The 21,817-nt window shown below is 34.0% G+C and overlaps 2 protein-coding genes across 2 annotated transcripts; one reads left to right on the forward strand and one right to left on the reverse strand.

Moving 5' to 3' along the window:
* Positions 1 to 1,921: 1,921 nt before the first annotated feature.
* Positions 1,922 to 15,921, reverse strand: LOC111422490 (G1/S-specific cyclin-D2-like). Its single transcript, XM_023055679.2, has 4 exons — positions 15,450 to 15,921; positions 15,184 to 15,399; positions 12,963 to 13,119; positions 1,922 to 3,003 (listed from the first exon to the last, which is right to left on the reverse strand). The coding sequence occupies exons 1-4, from the start codon at positions 15,639 to 15,641 to the stop codon at positions 2,696 to 2,698; spliced, it is 873 nt and encodes a 290-aa protein (XP_022911447.2). The 5' UTR covers positions 15,642 to 15,921; the 3' UTR covers positions 1,922 to 2,695.
* Positions 15,922 to 18,629: 2,708 nt separating this feature from the next.
* Positions 18,630 to 19,761, forward strand: LOC111422487 (uncharacterized). Its single transcript, XM_023055674.2, has one exon. It carries the CDS (start codon positions 18,771 to 18,773, stop codon positions 19,536 to 19,538), a length of 768 nt encoding a protein of 255 aa, XP_022911442.2. The 5' UTR covers positions 18,630 to 18,770; the 3' UTR covers positions 19,539 to 19,761.
* The last annotated feature ends 2,056 nt before the right edge of the window (positions 19,762 to 21,817 follow it).

A 21,817-nucleotide genomic window follows, 5' to 3' on the forward strand; every position in this document is an offset into this window, starting at 1 on the left:
TTCTCATGAAACTATGATTAATACAGAAAGAATGTTTAAAAAACTCTTCCTACTAACAATAAATCCTTGTTCCAGTTCCTAACAAAAATAGATGAGGATATAACTCACGTTGGTACAATTAGCAATTAAGTGGAGTTGCCTACACTATACCACTGGTAAATAACTAACATTTGTTAGTGATTCCAAGTAAAATACCACTTCCGGTTAACTATATGTTATATGTATCAAAATGTATGGTCCTGGAAGACCACAATTACTGCTAGAAAAAAAAAAACAAGAGCAGAGATACGAAGTCTATTGAAAACGAACAAAGGCTAATGCAAAGTTCGCCAAGGAGGAAGGAACAATTGCATAATTCGCAGTCTAGTAACATGAAGTAGATTTTGATTTTTGATGACGAAGTGTATTGGAAGAAAATGTACACGAATACAACTCACCCCAACCCAACCTATCCCATCTGAACCAAACTCAACTCAACACAACCCAACCTAATTCAACCCAACTACATCAAAGCCATCAGAAAATGCAATCTACAATTTGCTATATTTTCCAAAGAGTCAAAAGATTATGCAAGGGGAAAATTTAAGAATGAAGAATAACTTTTAAATAACATACTTCCAAGTCAAGTGACTGAAGATGGACAACATTGTGGAAAGACATCAAACTACGTAACGTATTATCCATAACAAAGCTACTAATAAATTAATATCTAATTATGTTGTGTATGGCCCTGGAAGACCACAATAACTGGTAGAAAAAAGAATAGTAGAGATAGTCTGCAGAATACGAAGTCTATTAAAAACGAACAAAGGCAAATGCAGAGGTTGCCAAAGAGGAAGGAACAGGTGTATAATTCGCAGTCTGGTACCATGAAGCAGATTTTGCTAAAGAAGATCAAAGGTAGGTGTAGTCCAAGGTTTATAGAACGTAAGGTTACCTCATTCCCTATGCCTCTGTAGTATCGATTATTACCCCGCAAATTGACGTCACTGGTTCGATACAGTCAGAATAAAAGATAGATACGTGCCTATACTGTGGTACAGTCTATATAAAATATTTAAACCTCGCATCGTGTTGTGTTGTCCTTGTTTATAGATATATCTATAAACAAGGGTGTTGTGTTGTTCATAGAACCAGCTACGTCACTGACCCACCTTGCCTCTCAGAGGAGGAGAATCGGTATTGGGTAACCTTATGTTCTATAGACCTTGGGTGTAGTCTGAATAGTGTTATTGCAAAATGAAACCTGTTCATAAATGTTGCACGTAACAAGTTCTGCAAAAATTAAAAACAAATGCAGAATGTAATGTCTTCAAATACAACAGACTTCCGATAATCCGGCATCATGTTCGGGACTTTACCGGTGCGTAAAATTAAAACCGAAGACGTTAAAAATTAGCCTTGTTTAGACATTGAAAACTTGATCAGAAATGATTTCAGCAAATTTTTCCGTATATTGTTGTGCTGCAATAAAATCAGCAGATGCACTGATTCGCATTATGTACTTACATGAATCAAATAGCTTTACTGTTGTGAAATATATACGTATAGATTACAGGGATTCCCTTAAATGAATATATTTTACCAAGGGCGTAGATATCTTTTATTTCTAATTCTTTCGCCAAATAGTGCTTAGAATCAAGGTTTATGGGGGAAAATAAAATAAACATTAACGTCAGAAATTAGAATTATAATTATTGCTAAAGCCCTAAAGTAGTAGTAAATTAAAAAAAAATATACGGAAATACACATTTTCTTTTCTTTATTCTGGGGGGGGTAATTAACTCCCTTTACCCCCCCCCCCCCTTTATCGACGCCCTTGTATTTTACAACCTCGGGAATCCCCTGTTCTTCTCATCAAATAATAAGTGTGTGTAAAGGTTGTAAGAAATTTAACTTATTTAAAAAAATAAACACTTGGTATTGTCAAAAATATCAAGTATATTTTTATCAAAAAAAAACTACATTTCGAAATCTATACAAATACAAAAAAAAAATCAAAAATAAATATTTACGAACACGACAAAAACAGAGAAAATAATAAAACTAAGATTAATCTATATTAATACTTTGGTGTTTGTCGTTCTTATAAGAAGAAACTACTTCTTATAAACTACAACTAAAATTATAAATAATACAAACGTGAAAAAGAAAAATGAAATTTTTTTCTTTTGTAAAGTTTTTTTTTAGTAAATAAATATTAACGTTAACTAAACACTACTTATGTATAAAATATAAATAATACGAAAACTAAAGACTAGATAACAACCGTAAAGAACTGTTTTGAACTCTTCGTTTGAGGCACTTTGTAAAGAATTTTGAGCAAAAAAATCCAAATCGTTCGGTTAAAATACGCGTGTTTTGTAGATCATCATCACAGATTCGAATCTTTCACTCTTATCTTTTCTTTAAATACTTATAAATTGAGATCATCTTGTCTACTGACCAGTTTTACATTTTTCGTTTTTTTTTTCTTCTTAATAGCGGTAAATTAAGAGATCATAAACTCAAAGAGGTATTTCATAAACTAAAAAATCAATCGAAATTAAAATAGTTTTAGAAAAATACCTAAAATACATGTATTCAGTAACGAAAACTAAATCTTTTTTTTTTTCGAATAAACGCAACAATGCAAAATAACGACAAAAGGATAAACAACCAATAAATCTTTTTTTTTCGAATATAAGTCGTGATTTTAATCGCAAAAATATAAATTATTTACTTCTGTTGGCGTTTCTGGTTGTTCGTATTCTGCGAATTTCGTTGAAATTTCTTCTTCTTGAACTACTTCTTGTTGCTGCGTTGTCGAAGACTGCGAAACGGATTGTTCTATCGTTTGATCGATGAATCGAACCAATAATTCCATGTTAATTGGATCTACGTTTAACATCATGCAAATATCGGACGCTGCTTGTCGCGCTGATGATAATTTTAATCCACGAACGGCCGAACATAAGCAAGCAGCGGCTATTAATGATGGTGCATATTGGATTAAACTTGGTTCTGAAACAAAATAAACAATTTTAATTTCTTAATAATAATTATTAATTATTACAATAAATTTCATTTAAGATGCAATATACTAAAATATATTTTCATAGAAACCAGAGTAAGTAGGTACCTACTTTGTCCCACATAAAATGCAACACATTTGACATTACAGTAAAACGTGGATATAACGTCTCTTAAGATGGCTAAACCCGAATGATTGTAGTTTTTGACCTGGCGCTACATAACAATTAAACTAGAACTAAACTAGACTTAGCAGTAGAAAGTTTCGGGTTTAATCGTGCGTCTTCAGACGTCGAATCTCTGAAAACGCACGGCTAAATCCTAAACTTTCTACTTCTAGGTCTAGGAATAACAACTAGAACTAAAACTAGCATTAGCACTAACGGTAGATCAAGAACTAGAAACATTCTAGGTTTAGTGTTACTTCTAGTTTCACACTAGTACTATCACTAGAACTAACACAAGACCTAGAACTAGAATCATTCGGGTTTAGCCGCACGTCTTCCAAGACGGCTAAACCCGAATGATTGTAGTTCTAGGTCCAGTGTTAGTTCTAGTTTGACACTAACACTAGAACTAGAAAGTGAAGACGCACGACTAAGGCCCACTTTTACCACCTCTTGATAAATTTAACCGATAGATAAATTGGCGCTCTTAGCCAATGAGGGCGCTTAAAACCGCTGTAACCATGGTAATTATCTATCGGTTAAATTTATCAAGAGGTGGTAAAAGTGGACCTAAACCCGATATTCTTTAGTTCTAGTTAGTGAATCTAGTTACTAACTAATACTAGATGCACAGAAATGTTCAAGAATCAACAGATCCTGGGGAAAGAGGAGAGAATTCTTAACATGCGAATTATTAATCTAGAACTGTTACTTTTAAAATATTTTGCAAAAGCACATAACCTATTTGTGCCTTAACCGAACCTCATCCTTATTTCTAAAAAATCTCGGTATAACCTCATTGTCCATAAAAAAACGTTGCAACTCAGCCTGACATTTTATAAGATTTTCATTTTATAGAGAATCATTCCAATCACGTTACGATGTTTCAAAGCATCTTTAATTCTAGAATGTGTAAATCCAACCATATAAGCATGAATGTCTCAATCAGATCAGATTTTATTGCATACTGTAATCTCATCTGTACAGTATAATTAAGAAAATATGAGAAATACTGTATTTCCAGATATCAAAAGTAATAAGATGAAGAAGCCTTGCTTTAGACCATACCTTATTATAAAAGTAAATAACATGTTTGATGTTCAAACTTATATAAAAAAAAACTTGGTATTGGTCCAGATCCTGCTAGACCACCAGCCAAAAATAACGTCACTGGACAGACCTCTATTTATCTTGCACAACTGATCCCAAACATCAGAAAACAAAGACTCACCCTAAACTTCATTGGATCAATAATCAAAGAAGCATCAACGCAGAAGACACCAGTATTCGAGGAATTTTTGGGTTGAACAGTGTTTCTGATCAACTTAATTCACATTTTTTTGGAAACCAGGTTTTGCAGGATTTTTTTGCAAGATTTGGGTTGAACAGAATTTCTGATCAGTTTAATTTGGGTTGTGTAGCATTCCTTATTATTTAGAACAGCAAATAAGGAAACAAAACATTTCTGTCAATTTATAAATCTCTGGAAACCAGGTTTTCATGATTTTTTTTGCAAGATTCGGGTTGAGAAGAATATGCGATCAATTTAATTTGGATCGCATCGCATTCATAGAACTAGTTAACAGTACGAGAACTAGAATCATTTGGATTTAGTTTAACTAACACTAGACCCAGAATAGAAACATTCGGGGTTAGCCGTGTGTGTCTTAAGAAGGACGAAAACTTAAGATTGTCATAATGACGTCACCTTTTTCCAAGCAAAACTTTTCCTTCTCAAAACTACCGAATGCTTGTACTATTAAGCTATGATACATTTTATGTATGACCCTGCAAGTGCACAGTAGTTTCATAACTATGTTTACTGCATTCATATATTGCGAGTTATATGAAATGTCCGGTATATTTTTGTATAGTCAAAAATCGAAAGAAAAAACAGACGTTCCAATTACGACAGGAGTTCGACCGGGTCATAATTATCATGCGACAGGTGGTAAGCCCCAAACGATTCGAATTTATAAAAAAAATGTAAAAAAAATAGCAGGTACTAGGATACACCTTGCGTCCAAGTAACCAACAACAACCTGCGATCGCTATCCCATTTGAGAGCAGATGTATAAGATCCGCCGCCTCACGTCCGTATCTTTTCATAGCCTTGACTCTTGCGCTGGACCAAATTATTGCTTTCGGTGATTTTTATAGAGAACAAAGACCGAAAAAGTGGGCAGACGCGAAAAAAACTTATTCGCAGAAACGAATACAACGATATAGGTCAGATTGACCATGAAAAAAATAAAATATTCAAAAAAAAACTATTTATTTTATCCAGATGTTAAAAACACAAAAGAATCTTCACCTTCTTTTAAAAGCGTAAGAGAAGTCTCCCTAAATAAATCTTGGATTATTGTTAAGGGTGGGTTCCTAAACTTTACACAAAACCCGGAAAAAGTCTTAGGTAGTTCAAAACACAATCGATCCTTTGTCCCCCATAAACCCTGTTTTCTTGCGATTCTCTTCGACAGTTGCTTGCGTAACAACGGTTGAAAATTCGAAGTTTCGAACACTTGGGTTGCGATAAACGCAGGTGGCGATAACGTATTTCGATTCAATTGCCCTCCTTAAAGACTAAAAGTAACCGAAAGCCGATCTGTCGTCGAAAGTGAATCAACGAACCGTGTCTTCTTCAAAGACATCTTTGGATTCTCGTGGCGCGTGCTTCCGGAACCATTTCGATCTTGATACCAAAAAGCTTTGAATGCACCATTTGGGGTTTATAAGAACATTTGGTCGCGTGCCTCGATATCTTTACCGTTTTTACTTTTTAAGACCTTCGTCGAGACTTTTTAAAATAAGCAGCTGCAGAAGGTATTGAAGAAAATTCGTTAGGTTCAAGACCCCAGGGGAAAAAATAAGCCGTGGGTACAAACATAACGTTGGAAAGAAAAAAAAAAAAAATAATAAAGAGAAGTTGACAAAAAGAGTTACAACCAGTCTTTTACTAGGTGCTAGCCAACGGTTGGGACAAATTAGCGATAGAAGGAATCTATTAGAATGCAGTTAGGGAGGCAACAGGTTTCGCCGTGACGACGGTAAAAAATAGGGGGCTGATGGTGTCCGGTTCATCGCACTCAGGGAAAGACGAACCGAAGGAAAAGGAAACGTTTGAAGGCGGACTACACCTGCTGTTTCTGTTTCTACGACAGCACATGCTGTCTTTGGAAGAAAACTGGAACGAGCTATCACGTGTTTTAATCGTACACCTGGAGTCTAAGAGGTCAACATTTTGTTGGGTATTGAACTTATTATGTAACTCCACCAGGTAAACAACCCCTAAAGAAAAGAAACTATAATTTCTTAGGTTAAATTTTTTTTAATATAAATCCGGCACGAGACGTCTTTTAAAGAAGGACATCGTCTGGAAATTCTTAGTGGTCCGGCAGCTGAGGGGGCTTCTCCTAGACAAGGTGTCGCGACGACAACAAAAAAAACTCCCTTTATTATTTCTTTTACCCGCGGAGAAAGTCAGCAGACGCCCGCGGGAGAGCCGCCGTAGACGGTATTGTTTAAAATCGCCAGGTGTGCAGAAAATCCTCCGGCTTCCTATTGTCGTTGAAGTCGCGAATCGGCGGGGGCAAAGAACCAAGGAAACCAAAGCGGCGGCGACGCCGTCGAAGACCCTTTTACATCCCTATTCCATCCCTTTCCGTTTCTTTTAAGGGACAGGTTTTTTAGGTCCAAGTCGTTAAAGGGTTAGTTACCACCGTTACTATACGTCGTCGTCGCGACGTCTTTTCTGTAAGGGTGACTCTAAAAAGGGTTATTTTAAAAAATGTTTATTTTGCACGCTCGTGAAGAAACCATAAAAATTTGTCTCGAATGACTCGTGATTTTTAAATAATTAGGGGTTATTTCGGTTGGGTTCATTTGAATTAGGGTTGATTTCGCTTTTAGGTGGGAAAATGAGAAATTTAATACTTCCAGAAGCTTTATATTTACGTTAGGAGAAAAGATTTATTCTCAATTATAAGAATGAAACAGATGTTCTTTAAGTAATTTAAAACCAGTTTATGGCAAAAACTTAACCCCCTACAAAATTAAACCCTACTACGATTGTACGATTGTGTTAAATTTAAGGAAAAAATTACTAGAATTAAAGCTAGCATTTGCACTAACAGTAGATCTAGAACTAGAAATATTCGGGTTTAGCCGCGCGTCTCTTAAAACGGCTAAACCCGAATGTTTCTAGTTCTAGTATTAGTTCTAATTTTAGTTCAATAAAATATACAACAACCTAACGCTGAATATCCATTAAAGCTAGGTCTAGTGTTAGTTCTAGTTTTACACTAGCACTTTACTATATAGAACCTTGTGTTAGTTCTAGTTCCTTGATTCTAGTTCTAGGTCTTGTGTTAATTCTAGTTCTACACTAGCACTTTACTATATAGAACTAATACTATACCTAGAACTAGAATCATTTGGGTTTAGCCGCACGTCTCTAAAGACGGCTAAACCCAAATGATTCTAGTTCTAGGTATAGTGTTAGTTCTAATTTTGCACTTGCACTGTCACTAGAACTAACATAAGCCCTAGAACTAGAATCATGCGGGTTTAGCAATCTTAACAGACGTGCGGCTAAATCCGAATGTTTCTAGTTCTAGGTCTAGTGTTAGTTCTAGTTTTACACTAATACTATACCTAGAAGCACCTAGAACAAGAATCATTTGGGTTTAGCCGTCTTTAGAGACGTGCGGCTAAACCCAAATGTTTCTAGTTCTAGGTCTAGTGTTACTTCTAGTTCCACACTAGTACTATCACTAGAACTAACACAAGAGCTAGAACTAGAATCATTCGGGTTTAGCCGCACGTCTCTTAAGACGGCTAAACCCGAAATGATTCTAGTTCTAGCTCTTGTGTTAGTTCTAGTTTTACACTAGCACTTTACTATATAGAACTAATACTATACCTAGAACTAGAATCATTTGGGTTTAGCCGCACGTCTCTAAAGACGGCTAAACCCAAATGATTCTTGTTCTAGGTATAGTGTTAGTTCTAATTTTGCACTGTCACTAGAACTAACATAAGACCTAGAACTAGAATCATGCGGGTTTAGCAGTCTTGACAGACGTGCGGCTAAATCCGAATGTTTCTAGTTCTAGGTCTAGTGTTAGTTCTAGTTTTACATTAATACTATATCTAGAAGCACCTAGAACAAGAATCATTTGGGTTTAGCCGTCTTTAGAGACGTGCGGCTAAACCCAAATGTTTCTAGTTCTAGGTCTAGTGTTACTTCTAGTTATACACTAGTACTATCACTAGAACTAACACAACACCTAGAACTAGAATCATTTCGGGTTTAGCCGTCTTAAGAGACGTGCGGCTAAACCCGAATGATTCTAGTTCTAGCTCTTGTGTTAGTTCTAGTTTTACACTAGCACTTTACTATATAGAACTAATACTATATATTCTAGTTCTAGCTCTTGTGTTAGTTCTAGTTTTACACTAGCACTTTACTATATAGAACTAATACTATATATTCTAGTTCTAGGTATAGTATTAGTTCTATATAGTAAAGTGCTAGTGTAAAACTAGAACTAACACAAGAGCTAGAACTAGAATCATTCGGGTTTAGCCGCACGTCTCTAAAGACGGCTAAACCCAAATGATTCTTGTTCTAGGTATAGTGTTAGTTCTAGTTTTGCACTTGCACTGTCACTAGAACTAACACATGACCTAGAACTAGAATCATGCGGGTTTAGCAGTCTTGAGAGAAAAAGGGTTATTTAAAAAAATGTTTATTTTGCACGCACGTGAAGAAACCATAAAAATTTGTCTCGATTTGAATTAGGGTTGATTTCGTTTTTAGGTGGGAAAAGGAGAAATTTAATACTTCCAGAAGCTTTATATTTACGTTAGGAGAAAAGATTTATTCTAAATTATAAGAATGAAACAGATGTTCTTAAAGTAATTTAAAACCAGTTTATGGCAAAAACCTAACCCCCTACAAAATTAAACCCTACAGTTGTACACACCCCTGCAATTGAAATTTGAGGAAAAAATTATGTGTAGAATTGAATTCCTTAACTAAAATCTGCATAGAACCCTCCCAGCTGCTATTACTGGTGTTGGAATAATACCGAAATTGCTCCCGATAGCAGGACATCTGGATCCGGAACGGCGTGTCCTGCCCGGTCACCTGACTTAATGCCCTTTTACGCGGCCAAAGCGTCAATAAAACACCGTCCATTTCCCGTTTTTAAACGTCCCCTGAAAAATAACTCGACCGAAAACCGGGTGGTGCTCTATGGGCATTTCACGCGTTGTGGATAAAACAAATCGAACGTAACAATTAAGTTTTTTATAAAAATAAGGTTAAGTAGGGGAATCCCCCTTTAAATAAACAAATTAAAGTTCTATTGAGTCATCCTCATTAAACAAATTAAAAATTTTTGAAATAAGAATTAAAAAAGAAACAAATTTTTATCTAAAAATTGTCCCCTTAAAATGATAATAAAATGATAACAAATTCCAGCTGCTGTTGATCTTTTTTTAAAGTGAATACCGATAAAGTATATACAGGAATCGGTATCCCCTTTTTTAAAAACAGCTGCTTATACGCAGTTTTATTTCTTTCTCTATGACTCACGACTACCACCTCTGACGAAGAAAAAATAAATGTAACAACCTCCTCGAATTGAAAAGAAAAGAATCACTAAAAGAATTTTTTGCATACCCGGTATATCATTAAAGTTGAAAACGATTCCTAATTAAGGGCATTATTATAGTTGACCCTTTTGCTGGTCCATTCTGGACCGGTCCTGCTGTAGGGCAGATGCGAAGCCCCTTTATAGGCTCGCAGGGAGCACCAACCTGATTTTCCAGGTGCCCACACCGCATCGTAATCATAAAATAAGCCCACATGACCCCGGCACGAGAACTCCTCTCATATTTTACTCTTTTTTTTTTCTTCTTTTTATGTTCTCGAGGTCTTTGGTCTTTTTGTTTGCGAATACCATTCCTGCTGATGGGGCTTTAAATCCGCCATTTTTAAATGTCCTTAGCAGATGGTTTTGCTTTCGTATATGAAATGAAGGACAAAACTATGATTGATTAAATTGTTGAATTAAAATTAGTTAAACTTTAAATATTCATTTTAAAAAAACTGATTCAAGGAATTTAGTATACCAATACAGGGTCTAACCTTAAGTATGTAGCGAAAGCGGTATAATTTAAGGTCACTTTCTCTCAAGATTCTTATCGTGAGAATGATTACAAAACCAATGTCTTCGGTCAATTTAATTATGGATAAAGATGACAAATTAGCTTATTGAGGAATTAATCAATTATCTTCGCACTCAGTCATTATGTTGCTCTTTGGCTGAGAGATACTTTAAGAATCATGATGTAGGTAGGTCACCAAGAGCTATTATTGAAGGCAACCCAAGCTGACTAAAATTCACAGAATATATCAATTAGTATAGAATCAAGGTTCTATACTAATTGATATACTTCTCACCTTCCCGAGATAAAACATGATTTTTGATTTATCTGAAAGTATTCAAATATTAAAGTGCTTTTTCCTGCAAAACCCTTGAGCTGCTGCATAGTCTTCCCTCGGCTGGCCGCAATCTGCGTCATTATCTCCCACCGTCTTGCCACATGATCGGTCTAAGGTTGAGCAAGTCGACTATCAAAGTTTCTCTTGCATCTCTTCACCACTTCATCAATAAAAACTACAAATAGCAATGGGTATAAACTGTCCTTTCTCCATGACGGACATATTAGAGGTCTTTTCGTTAAGCCTCACCGCTTCCTGCACTCACTAGAACATGGACCTGATGACATGCATCATTTGTGGGACCTCCTGCCTTGATGCCTCATCAAACGCAGAATGCATACCCAAGAAAGCTAGGTGTTCAGATTATCAATTATACAGAGCAGGTAGAAAATGAGATTTTGTGTTTGTCGTCCTGATCTAAAATTCGCCTGCTCCTCATACAGTTCTTCTTCAATACAAATCCTTAGGATTCTGCAGCTTTTCGTTTTTGAGTTATGATTGAGTGAATTTTCGAAAATCAACAATTTTGACGTTTAGTCGATTTAAAGCTTCTAAATAAAGAATGGTTCTAATTGGGTTCAATCTTTTTATGGATCTAGTCTTTATGGTCCATTATTAAAGTTTTATGTATAAAAAGTATTTCCCCATCGCTTTTAGTTTTTGAGTTATGATTAAGTGAACTTTCGAAAATCAACAATTTTGACGTTTAGTCGATTTAAAGCTTCTAAATAAAGTGTAATTATAATTGGGTACAATCTTTTTATGGATTTAGTATTTATGGACTATTATTAAGGTTTTATGTATAAAAAGTATTTCCCCATAGCTTTTCGTTTTTGAGTTATGATTGAGTGAATTTTCGAAAATCAACAATTTTGACGTTTAGTCGATTTAAAGCTTCTAAATAAAGAATAATTATAATTGGGTTCAATCTTTTTATGGATTTAGTATTTATGGACCATTATTAAGGTTTTATGTATAAAAAGTATTTCCCATAGCTTTTCATTTTTGAGTTATGATTGAGTGAATTTTCGAAAATCAACAATTTCGACGTTTAGTCGATTTAAAGCTTCTAAATAAAGAACGGTTATAATTGTGTTCAATCTTTTTATGGATATTGTCTTTATGGTCCATTATCAAAGCTTTATGTATAAAAGGTATTTCCCCATCGCTTTTAGTTATTAAGTTATGATTGAGTGAATTTTCAAAAATCAACAATTTTGACGTTTAGTCGATTTAAAGCTTCTAAATAAAGAATGGTTCTAATTGGGTTCAATCTTTTTATGGATCTTGTCTTTATGATCCATTATCAAAGCTTTATGTATAAAAAGTATTTCCCCATCGCTTTTAGTTATTAAGTTATGATAGAGTGAATTTTCGAAAATCAACAATTTTGACGTTTAGTCGATTTAAAGCTTCTAAATAAAGAATGGTTCTAATTGGGTTCAATCTTTTTATGGATCTTGTCTTTATGGTCCATTATCAAAGCTTTATGTATAAAAGGTATTTCCCCATCGCTTTTAGTTATTATGTTATGATTGAGTGAATTTTCGAAAATTAACAATTTCGACGTTTAGTCGATTTAAAGCTTCTAAATAAAGAATGATTATAATTGGGTTCAATCTTTTTATGGATTTAGTATTTATGGACCATTATTAAGATTTTATGTATAAAAAGTATTTCCCCATCGCTTTTAGTTTTCGAGTTATGACTGAATTGATCTTTGAAAATCCAGTTTTCCCCAATCAGTTTTCTCCAGTGATTTCAGAAGTTAATGGATCACATGACAATAAAATTGATTTTAAATCTTAATGATATGAAATCATGAAGAGAAAATAAGAAACTTAATTTTAATAAGCAACTGGGGATTTGACAAACACAGCAGATACAAACCAAGATGAGATTATGGCTATTATGGATTATGGAAAAAAGTTGAGTGTAGACCATTACACAAACAAAATTATATCGAGTAAAAATACTTTACGCTTTTTTTTTAAATGTTTTTCTTCTCAAAAATTACTATCACACGCAATTTACTCTTAATGTTCACTGTTAAAGATTAAAATTCCTAAAGCGAAATCTACCATTGTAAAAAAACTCTAAATAAGGTACGAAAATTAAGTTTGAGAACTAATTGTTGACGACGCGACGTGCATAATTACCTTGTAAAATAAAAGAATGTGACATAAATTGCGAGCGCGTAAAATACAATCTCATTAAACCTAATTGCACCTCCTGGTATAATTCGATCGGTGATATTCCAAGAAACTTACCCGTATAGCAAACGGAGACCAACGTGTTGGAATGTCGTCTGAGAAGGGTGCTGTCGTTGCCCCAGGAGCACCGCCCGATTACTTGATCCACGTAATCGAACCCCGTTATAGCACTCATCTCCCATTGCAATTTTGACAAAATCAGCAACTCCCAACTCTGCAAGAGATAAGAAAATAAAAAAAAAATTAGTATGCTTACAAACAATTTATGAAATGGATCTAAACAACTGGTTGCTATATATATTTGTTTTGGGACTCATCGATAACGAGTTTTTAATTGGTGCTGCGGTCGCAAAACCACTTTTGCATGTCCAATACAGGTACATGTGACATTTTTTCGGTCCAAGTAAACATGTGGGTATGGGAAAAAATTATAGAAAACCCTTGTTGCCTTTTTTTCGGTATTCTTCTCAGTTACAATAGGAACGGAGGGTGAAGTCTACACCCTGAGGCAAGCTGCAGAAAAAGTCTGTGGGAATATTTTCTACGAACTCTCACTTAACTCTCTCTATTTCCTATTGTAATCAAACCCACATTCATAAACACTTATTATTATTCTTTAACACCTCAATTTTATAATATTACATATAATTAAGAATTTTCTCACATAATTTAAAATCTTTAGCTCCCAGATTCCGATATGGGACCCTAAGTTCCGGAAAGGTGGGTCATAATACAACAATACAAAGATCCCGACCCTACAAGAAACCGGAACAGAAGACCCCATTTCTTTTCCCGTCTCATCTTTTCTTATTTAGAACGGGGTCAGGGGGATTCAACAAATAATAATAACTTTTTGCACGAATTCGCCGTATGGTCGTCGTTAAACCTACAAAACCGTGACTTCCCTATTCCTTTTCTCCTTTTTCTATTACCTCATCAAGCGTAAGAAACCCGTTAAAATCGTTTCTCACTACATCGTGAGAAAATCATCTGCAAAAATATCAACTTTTTTTGATAACCAATAAAACAAAATTCTAAGAAATACGTATTTTATTTTAACACGTTCCATCTGTAAATGCGATTTAGATAAGATCGCGACGACACGACGTCGACCGGATATAAAAATGGGGCCACTAAGATTTCCGTGACAATAATTAGTCGATTACTTGACGACGGTCGCGTGCCGTCTTTAATTCGGGAAGACGTCGTAGTGGTTAAAGGGGTGCTTAACTCACCTTGCATCCTATTTCCTTTCAAAGAATGGAAATTGTAAGAGATTTTCACGATTATGAATTCAATGGGGAGATAGAGGAAGACAATAATTATAAATATCTTATTAAAATATTTTAACTCGACCGGTTTTAAATTAAAGACCTCAAAGAATGTTTTGTTAAAATCTGAATTGACCAAAAAAATCTTTATCGTCAGGTTATGGAAAGTACCCAAAGAGAATTTGAGAAAATCGATATGAACGGCACGGATCTTCTAAAAAAACTTGAAACGAAATTTATTACGTCTTTGCATTTGCTACAAATAATGGGACATGAATCAGACGAAGACAATGGTATCAGAATCAGGACATGCACCAAACAATAGGAAGTTTTGATAGTTATTAGAAACATTGATAACACTTTTTAACCATTCAGGTTAATCAGTAACCAATGGGAGGTATTGGGAGTAATTAACAGCTTCTTGAAGCAATTGGAGCCATTAAAAGGTATTTGTAAGGTATAATCTTGCATCCATGTTCACTGGAGGAACAATGGCAATAAGAAAGCTAAGATGAAAAATTGACCTAATCAGCCAAAAGAGTTTTAAATCAAGCTCTATGTATGATGGTGGTTCGATTAAGCAAATACAAGATCTGGAATTCCTTTATACAAGGCACTATGATTGCTACAATAATCTAAAATTGGAAATTAAGTTTATGGGCAGAAAATAAAATTGTCTAAATGATGTCAGGACTCTTCAAATGGGAAATGAAGGTTATTGCCAACGCCTTTCCATACATTCCTCAACACTAATCTAATTTGCGACTTAATATATGCCTTTAATTCATGGAACATTCAAACAGCGATAAACGTCAAAGTTGACGAACTGTACAGAATGAAATAATTGATCTCTTTGGTAATTTCATGAGTTCATCATTTGTAATATTTCTTATTATGGTTGAATATTTGCAAACAAAATTGTATATGGAAAAAAAATGACCTTGGACTTGTTAAAACTTGTCTTAAGCTTTAGACTATGTGTCGTGATCTTGAAATTTGACACTTACCTGAATATTTTCTGGGGTAACACTATTATCGGTGTAAGCACACAATAAATCGACCCCCAATTGATTGCAACATCTCAATTTGGAGGCGATCAAAAGACAGCTTGCCCCCAAAAGTTGAAAATCCTGCCGCTTAATAACACAAGCACACATGAACCGATCCATGATGTTGACAGCTAAGGGTAAAACGGAATCTTCACATTTTTGTTCTTCGCAAACCTAAGAAAAAAATTTTGAAATTCAAAAAAATTATTTGTTTTATCAATTACCTCTAACATCCATTGAGTAACAACTTTTCTCATAAAAGGTTTGATGTCACTTTGAATGATAAAGTAATTCATTGAAGGTATGTAAGCTTTTTCGGCTTCTAGGAGATTTTTAATGACACGGTGATCGGAGAGAATTGTAAAATCCTTATCGCCTTGGACAGTTCCGGGAATTTCCAAACATGCCATATCCATTGTTAGAAATTAGAAAAGATCGCGCACTTAAAAACGAGAACTTTTTCGTGTATTGAGGAGACCAAACCCGAACACTTCTTTACCCAACCGAAGACCGGTACGGAATGAATTCGAAACGAACGTTTTCAAACGAACCGAACTTGTCTTCACTTCTACGCATGTATTGGTTACGTTACGGTGAGTGTGCGTCACGTTTATGTATGTGTTTTGAAGCTTGTACGCATGCGTTTTTTGAAAATTATATTCTTTTGCACCTGGCCGCAACACCCAGCTTCTTTCCTCCTTTTTTTTTTTTAGAAATTGCATTCTTTAAGATTAAGAATATAATTATGGGTTATTACTTTTTGATGATTATAAATTAATGTTTCACATTTTGATTTCTAACTATAATTTTACAGAAACATGGAGACGTGAGAATGTAGTTTACCGAAAAAAAGCTGAGATTTGTATTTTAATATGAAGCCACATACTCACATAAACTGTCCATAACTTCATAACCTTGTCCAAAACTTTGCTGCTCTTTATAATCACCATTTATGATCAGCATATCTCGTGGTCAAAGTTTAAAAACTAACATCTTCTCTGGCGAACATCTTTTTCCTAAAAATTTTTTAAAAAGAGTTTTTACAAATAAATAATAAAACATCAATAAATATTTTACTACCTTATCGTGTTCTCACGATACATCAATCTAAGAATTATTCGGTTATGTTTGCCCAATACAAGATATTACGCAAGGTCAAAACGACAATACCCTGTAGTGTTTTACTTTTACAAATACGAGATATCGTTCAAATTTTTTTTAGTTCAAAACTTTTTTGTTGAGGATACACTGTGTGAATGAACGTCATTGACAAAACTGTGCGTGTGTGGATAATGTTGAACGCGATAGAGAGAAAATTATATGTCACAGTGTTGGAATTTTCAACCCCTTTACCCAATATACCCGCACTAATTCGATATTCACACGACGTATATTTTTTAAAGGGACAATTTTGCCCTTATCTCTTTTTAATTGCCTTCCAAATCATAGGGTTATAACATAATAAACCTGTAATTATAGATTTTAAGATAAATTTGCAATATTTTTATCATACTATCTTTTATTGTTCGATTAAAAACTAGGAATTTGATGTAGTTTGTAAATTTTGTTCCTACATTTACCAAATATTTAGGTGAATCGTGGTTTAACTTTAAAGTGAAAACACTAATATTAAGGATAAGAGCCAACATATTCCAGTAGTTCAACTTGATTGCGATGTATCATTCACATATCAATTCAAATCCTAACCTAAGCTGTAACAACTGAACAGCGTCTTGAATAAATGGTTCAGTTGCATAAATAAATAGGACCAATGATTATTGAAAAAGCTAAAAAAATTAATGATGATTTGAATATAGAGAGAGACTGTAGTTTTTGCAGGAGAATATATTAACCACGTTCTGTTTATTGTTTCTCTATTCTGCAAAGAACGTATAAAAACAGACTGCGATAAACTCCTTGTACTAATTTTTCTATTTGAATCGTTATATTGCCTAGTAGATTTAGAAAAATCATGAATATGTCTGTTCTGGAAAAATTGTGGGCCTTTTCGGACAGAGAATGACAGATCTATGAGACAATATGAACAAAATGAGGAACGTATGATGAATCAGTTTTAACCAAAATACATTAAGATCTAAACAATAAAATTTAGAAAAAATAAAACATACCTATTGTGTTTATGTCTGCCAGGCGATCGGCTAGACGGCACCCTAATCATCTAAACGTAAATAATATGGAAGCTTTAAAAACGACGCTAATATTCTGTGGCCAAAGCTCACAAATCAGCTAGTGAAAAGTCGTATAACAGTTCTCTGCTGCAATGCTTCAGGCGATTATATGATGAAACCATTGAAACCTTGAGAAGAAGGTTTTGAAGATTTAGCTGAGGCAGATATTGAAGAAATATTAGCTGATGAAGAACTGAATGAAGATGATTCATGAAGCAAACAAACATGATGAACACTATGATTCAGATGAAGAGAAATCTGAACCAGTTGCGTTCACAGCAAGAATCATAAGCTTATGAAATACTGACGTCGCACCATCTAGCGTTGTCAAAACAAGTTATATATACATTCCATTTGAAAAATTCCATTTTGAAATTATTTTCAAACCGTATATAATTGTTTATTTTCACATTATTATTTAGCAATGAATTTAATATTTTCATCAATTTCAACAACATCAATTTTTATTGAAATTATTAAACATTAAAATGGTAGCAATCGCGCCATCTAGCTTTAAACTAATTAAATCGTGCAAAAAACAGCTTCTTCTCATTTTCTAAGTTAAAATTATATTTCAAACCGTAAATAATTATTTTTTTAGTATTATTTAACAAAGAATTTAATATCTTCATCAATTTACATCAAATAGTTTACTAATTTTAAGATTAGTTTTCAATACAATATGACACAAATGTTGATCGAGCTCTCCGATTCCTTCATAAATGCTTAAATCAATATGAAAAGTCTATAAAGATTTAGCAAAAAAAACAATTTCAAATAATAAGTTTTATTGAAATTATTAACATTTAAATAAAATTAAAATACTGAAATCGCGCCATCTAGCGTTGTTAAATCAAGTTATATATACATATCCATTTAGAAATTATTTTCAAACTGTATATAATTGTTTATTTTCTCATTATTATTTAGCAATAAATTTAATATTATCGTCAATTTCAACATCAATTTTTATTAATTTTATTAAAATTATTAAACAGTAAATTAGTAACAATTGCGCCATCTAGTTTTGTACTGATTAAGTCATAAAAAAAACGGTTTTTTCCCATTTTCTAAGTTAAAATGATATTTCAAACGGTAAATAATTATTTTTTTTTAGTATTATTTAACAAACAATTTAATATTTTCGTCAATTTACATCAACAACAAATAGTTTACTAATTTTAAGGTTAGTTTTCAAACTTTCAAGGTTATGTCAAAAAAAAAATATTTAAGCGGCTGTCACTGTCACATCAATAAAATGTTTATACGTTAACAAAAATTCCCCGGAATTATACGTAATCTTTTAGTTTCAATTATTATTTTTTGAATGTGCGACGAAAGTTCTACTTATAAAAGATGTTTCGTTTATCTCCGTTAATTTTTTGCATCGTTTCACTGCTTGTTTTCCGTCCAATATGGGGAGAAACGGAACGAAACGTAACAGAACCGATTAAAATTCCTATTTTGGAACCAATTGATATTAAAAATGTTACCAAGGACGTGATTAAAAACGAATCGAAAGAGGTGATTATAAAACCACTGAAAAATATTTTGGTATCGGATAATGGAACAGTGAAAGAAGAAAATAGGACCAAACCTGAAATTAATAATAAACCTAGTATTACGAAACCTGTTATAGAATTAGAAAATACTCAAACTCATCTTGACAATAATAAAACAACAAAAAGTATTGAAACAAATTCCACATCTGCAAGTTCTATGCATGTTACTGTAGGTAGAAAAGGTGTTTCGAATGAAAGTACAATAAAACCAAGTAATATTACATCTTTGCCAGTAAACATTACAACTGAAAAACCTAGTTCAACCACAGTTCCTACAAAACCTAAAAAACCTACAGTAACAATTAGAGGAGATGATGAAGGCCAAATAGAACAAAAATCAAAGAATGGATCTTCAGATAAATTCCCAAGCATTGAATACTTCCAAAGGCACAAAGAACAAATTAACAAAGCCGATTTTGTTATTCCAATTGTTGCAGTGATATTATCAGTGCCTGTTGTTGCTATTGTTATTAACATTTTATATAAAAGAGGAAAAGAATGGTGGTCACACAGACATTATCGCAGAATGGATTTTCTTATTGATGGGATGTACAATAATTAATGTGCATTTATAAAGCCAAATAGATTTGATATATTTTTTTAGATAAAAAGCTGTTAATTGTTATACATGTAATTTTTAATTAATATATTGATATGAGAAGTTTTAAAGGTTGTGAGTTGAAGAAGGTGCAATTTTTTGGGCAATGAGTTTCTTGTGATATATGTTTATATTTTCTTATGATATGTATTACTATTTAGACAATAAATTTTTACTAACACATAAATTCTGCTTCCATTCTTTAACCATGCTTCTTAACTGCTTTTCCATTTACTTCCAAAGCTGTATCCTTAGTAATACCTTTTTTCTTAACTAATTCCTAGGGTGTGTCCAATATTTTGCGACATGTTTGGTTCTATAACTGAGGTTGAGACCAGACTGAGGAGAAATTGTGACTCTGATTGCCACCTACTAATAGCATGTTTAAGAGAGGGCTTTAGTAATGTGCAGAAGGTGAAAGGAGAGTTGAACATAAATTAGAATGTCGCCAGGTTGGAACTGCTACTGGAGATAATTACCAAAAAGCTATACAAATAAAAGTCAATAAGCACAAAATGTCTGATGAAGTCGAGGAGGAGGAAAGTTGAAGAGACAATTGGACGAGTTAAAAGAAGAACGAAAAAGGAATGGTGCGCTGAAAAATGGAGGACAATAAAGAGAAAAAATGAAAGTGCAAAAAGGCATAGGAAGCAAATGGGAAGATTAAGCAGTACAAAGAAGAGATGTAACGAAACTGTGCAGAAGAAAGAAAAGAGAATTCTGGAGGATTACTGCAATAACAGGGAAGCAAGTAATATTACTGTAGTGTATGCGCATGCGTGAGTCGGACGTTTGAGCCCACAAAATATGGAAAATTACCTCTAAGCAATCAGAATATATTGATTCAATTATTTCAACTTCCATTTGGTATTCTAATGAAAATGAAAAGTTCCCAAATTAAAAAATTAACTAACTAATATTCTGTGTTAGCTTTGTATTACCATTGTTTTCTGAGCTTTTGTGTAGTTGGGTTCAATTCATCGTCTTTGCTGTTCTTCTTTTTTGTGTTTTATAATTTAATTTCTGGTTCTTTTTGTTACACTCGTTGTGCTTATTAATAAGCGTTTTATTGTCTACAATTTAATTACAGTAGAATATTGTAGTCAAATATATATAGTACAATATACCCTCTATACAATATACTCTTTACCCTCCTCCCCAACCTCTACATCCTCGCCTCAATCTTCCCTCTGTCAAAATCTGCCTCTTCCCTCCCTCGGCTGACGACACCCTCTCAGCAAATGCTCCAGTGTCTCCCAATCTTCCCCACACAGCCTACACCACTTCTCCTCATTGCCACAGTGGAATGTGGCCACCCTTCCTCATCCCCTTCCATCAACAGACGCTTTTAAAGGAATGTTACGTAAGGTTAGTTCTGTTTACAAACATTAATTATAGCGTGAAGTTTTCTTTAGTAATTAGTAATGCCAATTATAGCGTGAAGTTTTCTTTTGAAATGCCAATTACACCGTGAAGGAATGTTAAGTAAGGTTAGTTTTGTTTACAAACATTAATTATAGCTTGAAGTTTTCTTTTGAAATGCCAATTAAACCGTGAAGGAATGTTAGGTAAGGTTAGTTCTATTTACAAACATTAATTATAGCGTGAAGTTTTTCTTTAGTAATTAGTAATGCCAATCATAGCGTGAAGTTTTCTTTTGAAATGCCAATTAAACCGTGAAGGAATGTTACGTAAGATTAGTTTTGTTTACAAACATTAATTAATTGGCAGTTCCTCTATCACTATCTGCCCATACCTTACATTATATCTCCCTTCTCGCCTGCCTCTGTATGTCCCTGTCCCTATCTCTCAGTTCTCTCCACATTTCATTTCTCCACTCTTCTGTTGTCGATCTCACTTAGTGAATATCCCACTCTCCTATCATATCCTTCCCTATCTCTCTGCACATATATCAACCTTCTCTCCCAGGATCCTACAATGCGGTCTTAATTCTATCCTTTCTTCGTACTTGACTGCTCTGCATCCAGCTGACACCGTTACAGCTTCCTCCCTCGCCAATCCTAGTACCCATCTCCCATACCTTGTTTGTACATCCTCTAGCAATCCTTGTTCTCTCCCCCATCCCCAACCCTATCCCATCACCCTGTTCGTTCTTTTTGACATCGCTCTCATGTGCGACCCAATCTCTTAAAATATCTCTTCAGAGACCTTATCATCCCCTTCATCTCCACCTCCTCTTTTGCCACGACCTTCAAATCATCCGCATACACCAACTCGTGCAC

Source organism: Onthophagus taurus, chromosome 11 (assembly GCF_036711975.1).
Source record: "Onthophagus taurus isolate NC chromosome 11, IU_Otau_3.0, whole genome shotgun sequence".
Classification (NCBI taxonomy): Eukaryota; Metazoa; Arthropoda; class Insecta; order Coleoptera; family Scarabaeidae; genus Onthophagus; species Onthophagus taurus.

Bases quoted from the DNA above. Each gene is read 5' to 3' on its own strand.
- LOC111422487 (XM_023055674.2), top strand. From the start codon at position 18,771: ATGTTTCGTTTATCTCCGTTAATTTTTTGCATCGTTTCACTGCTTGTT.
- LOC111422490 (XM_023055679.2), bottom strand. From the start codon at position 15,641: ATGGATATGGCATGTTTGGAAATTCCCGGAACTGTCCAAGGCGATAAG. The intron at 15,400-15,449 runs GTAATTGATAAA...TTTTTTTCTTAG, and splicing joins TTACTCAATGGATGTTAGAG to GTTTGCGAAGAACAAAAATG. The intron at 3,004-12,962 runs GTAAGTTTCTTG...ATTTTGTTTCAG, and splicing joins GGTCTCCGTTTGCTATACGG to AACCAAGTTTAATCCAATAT.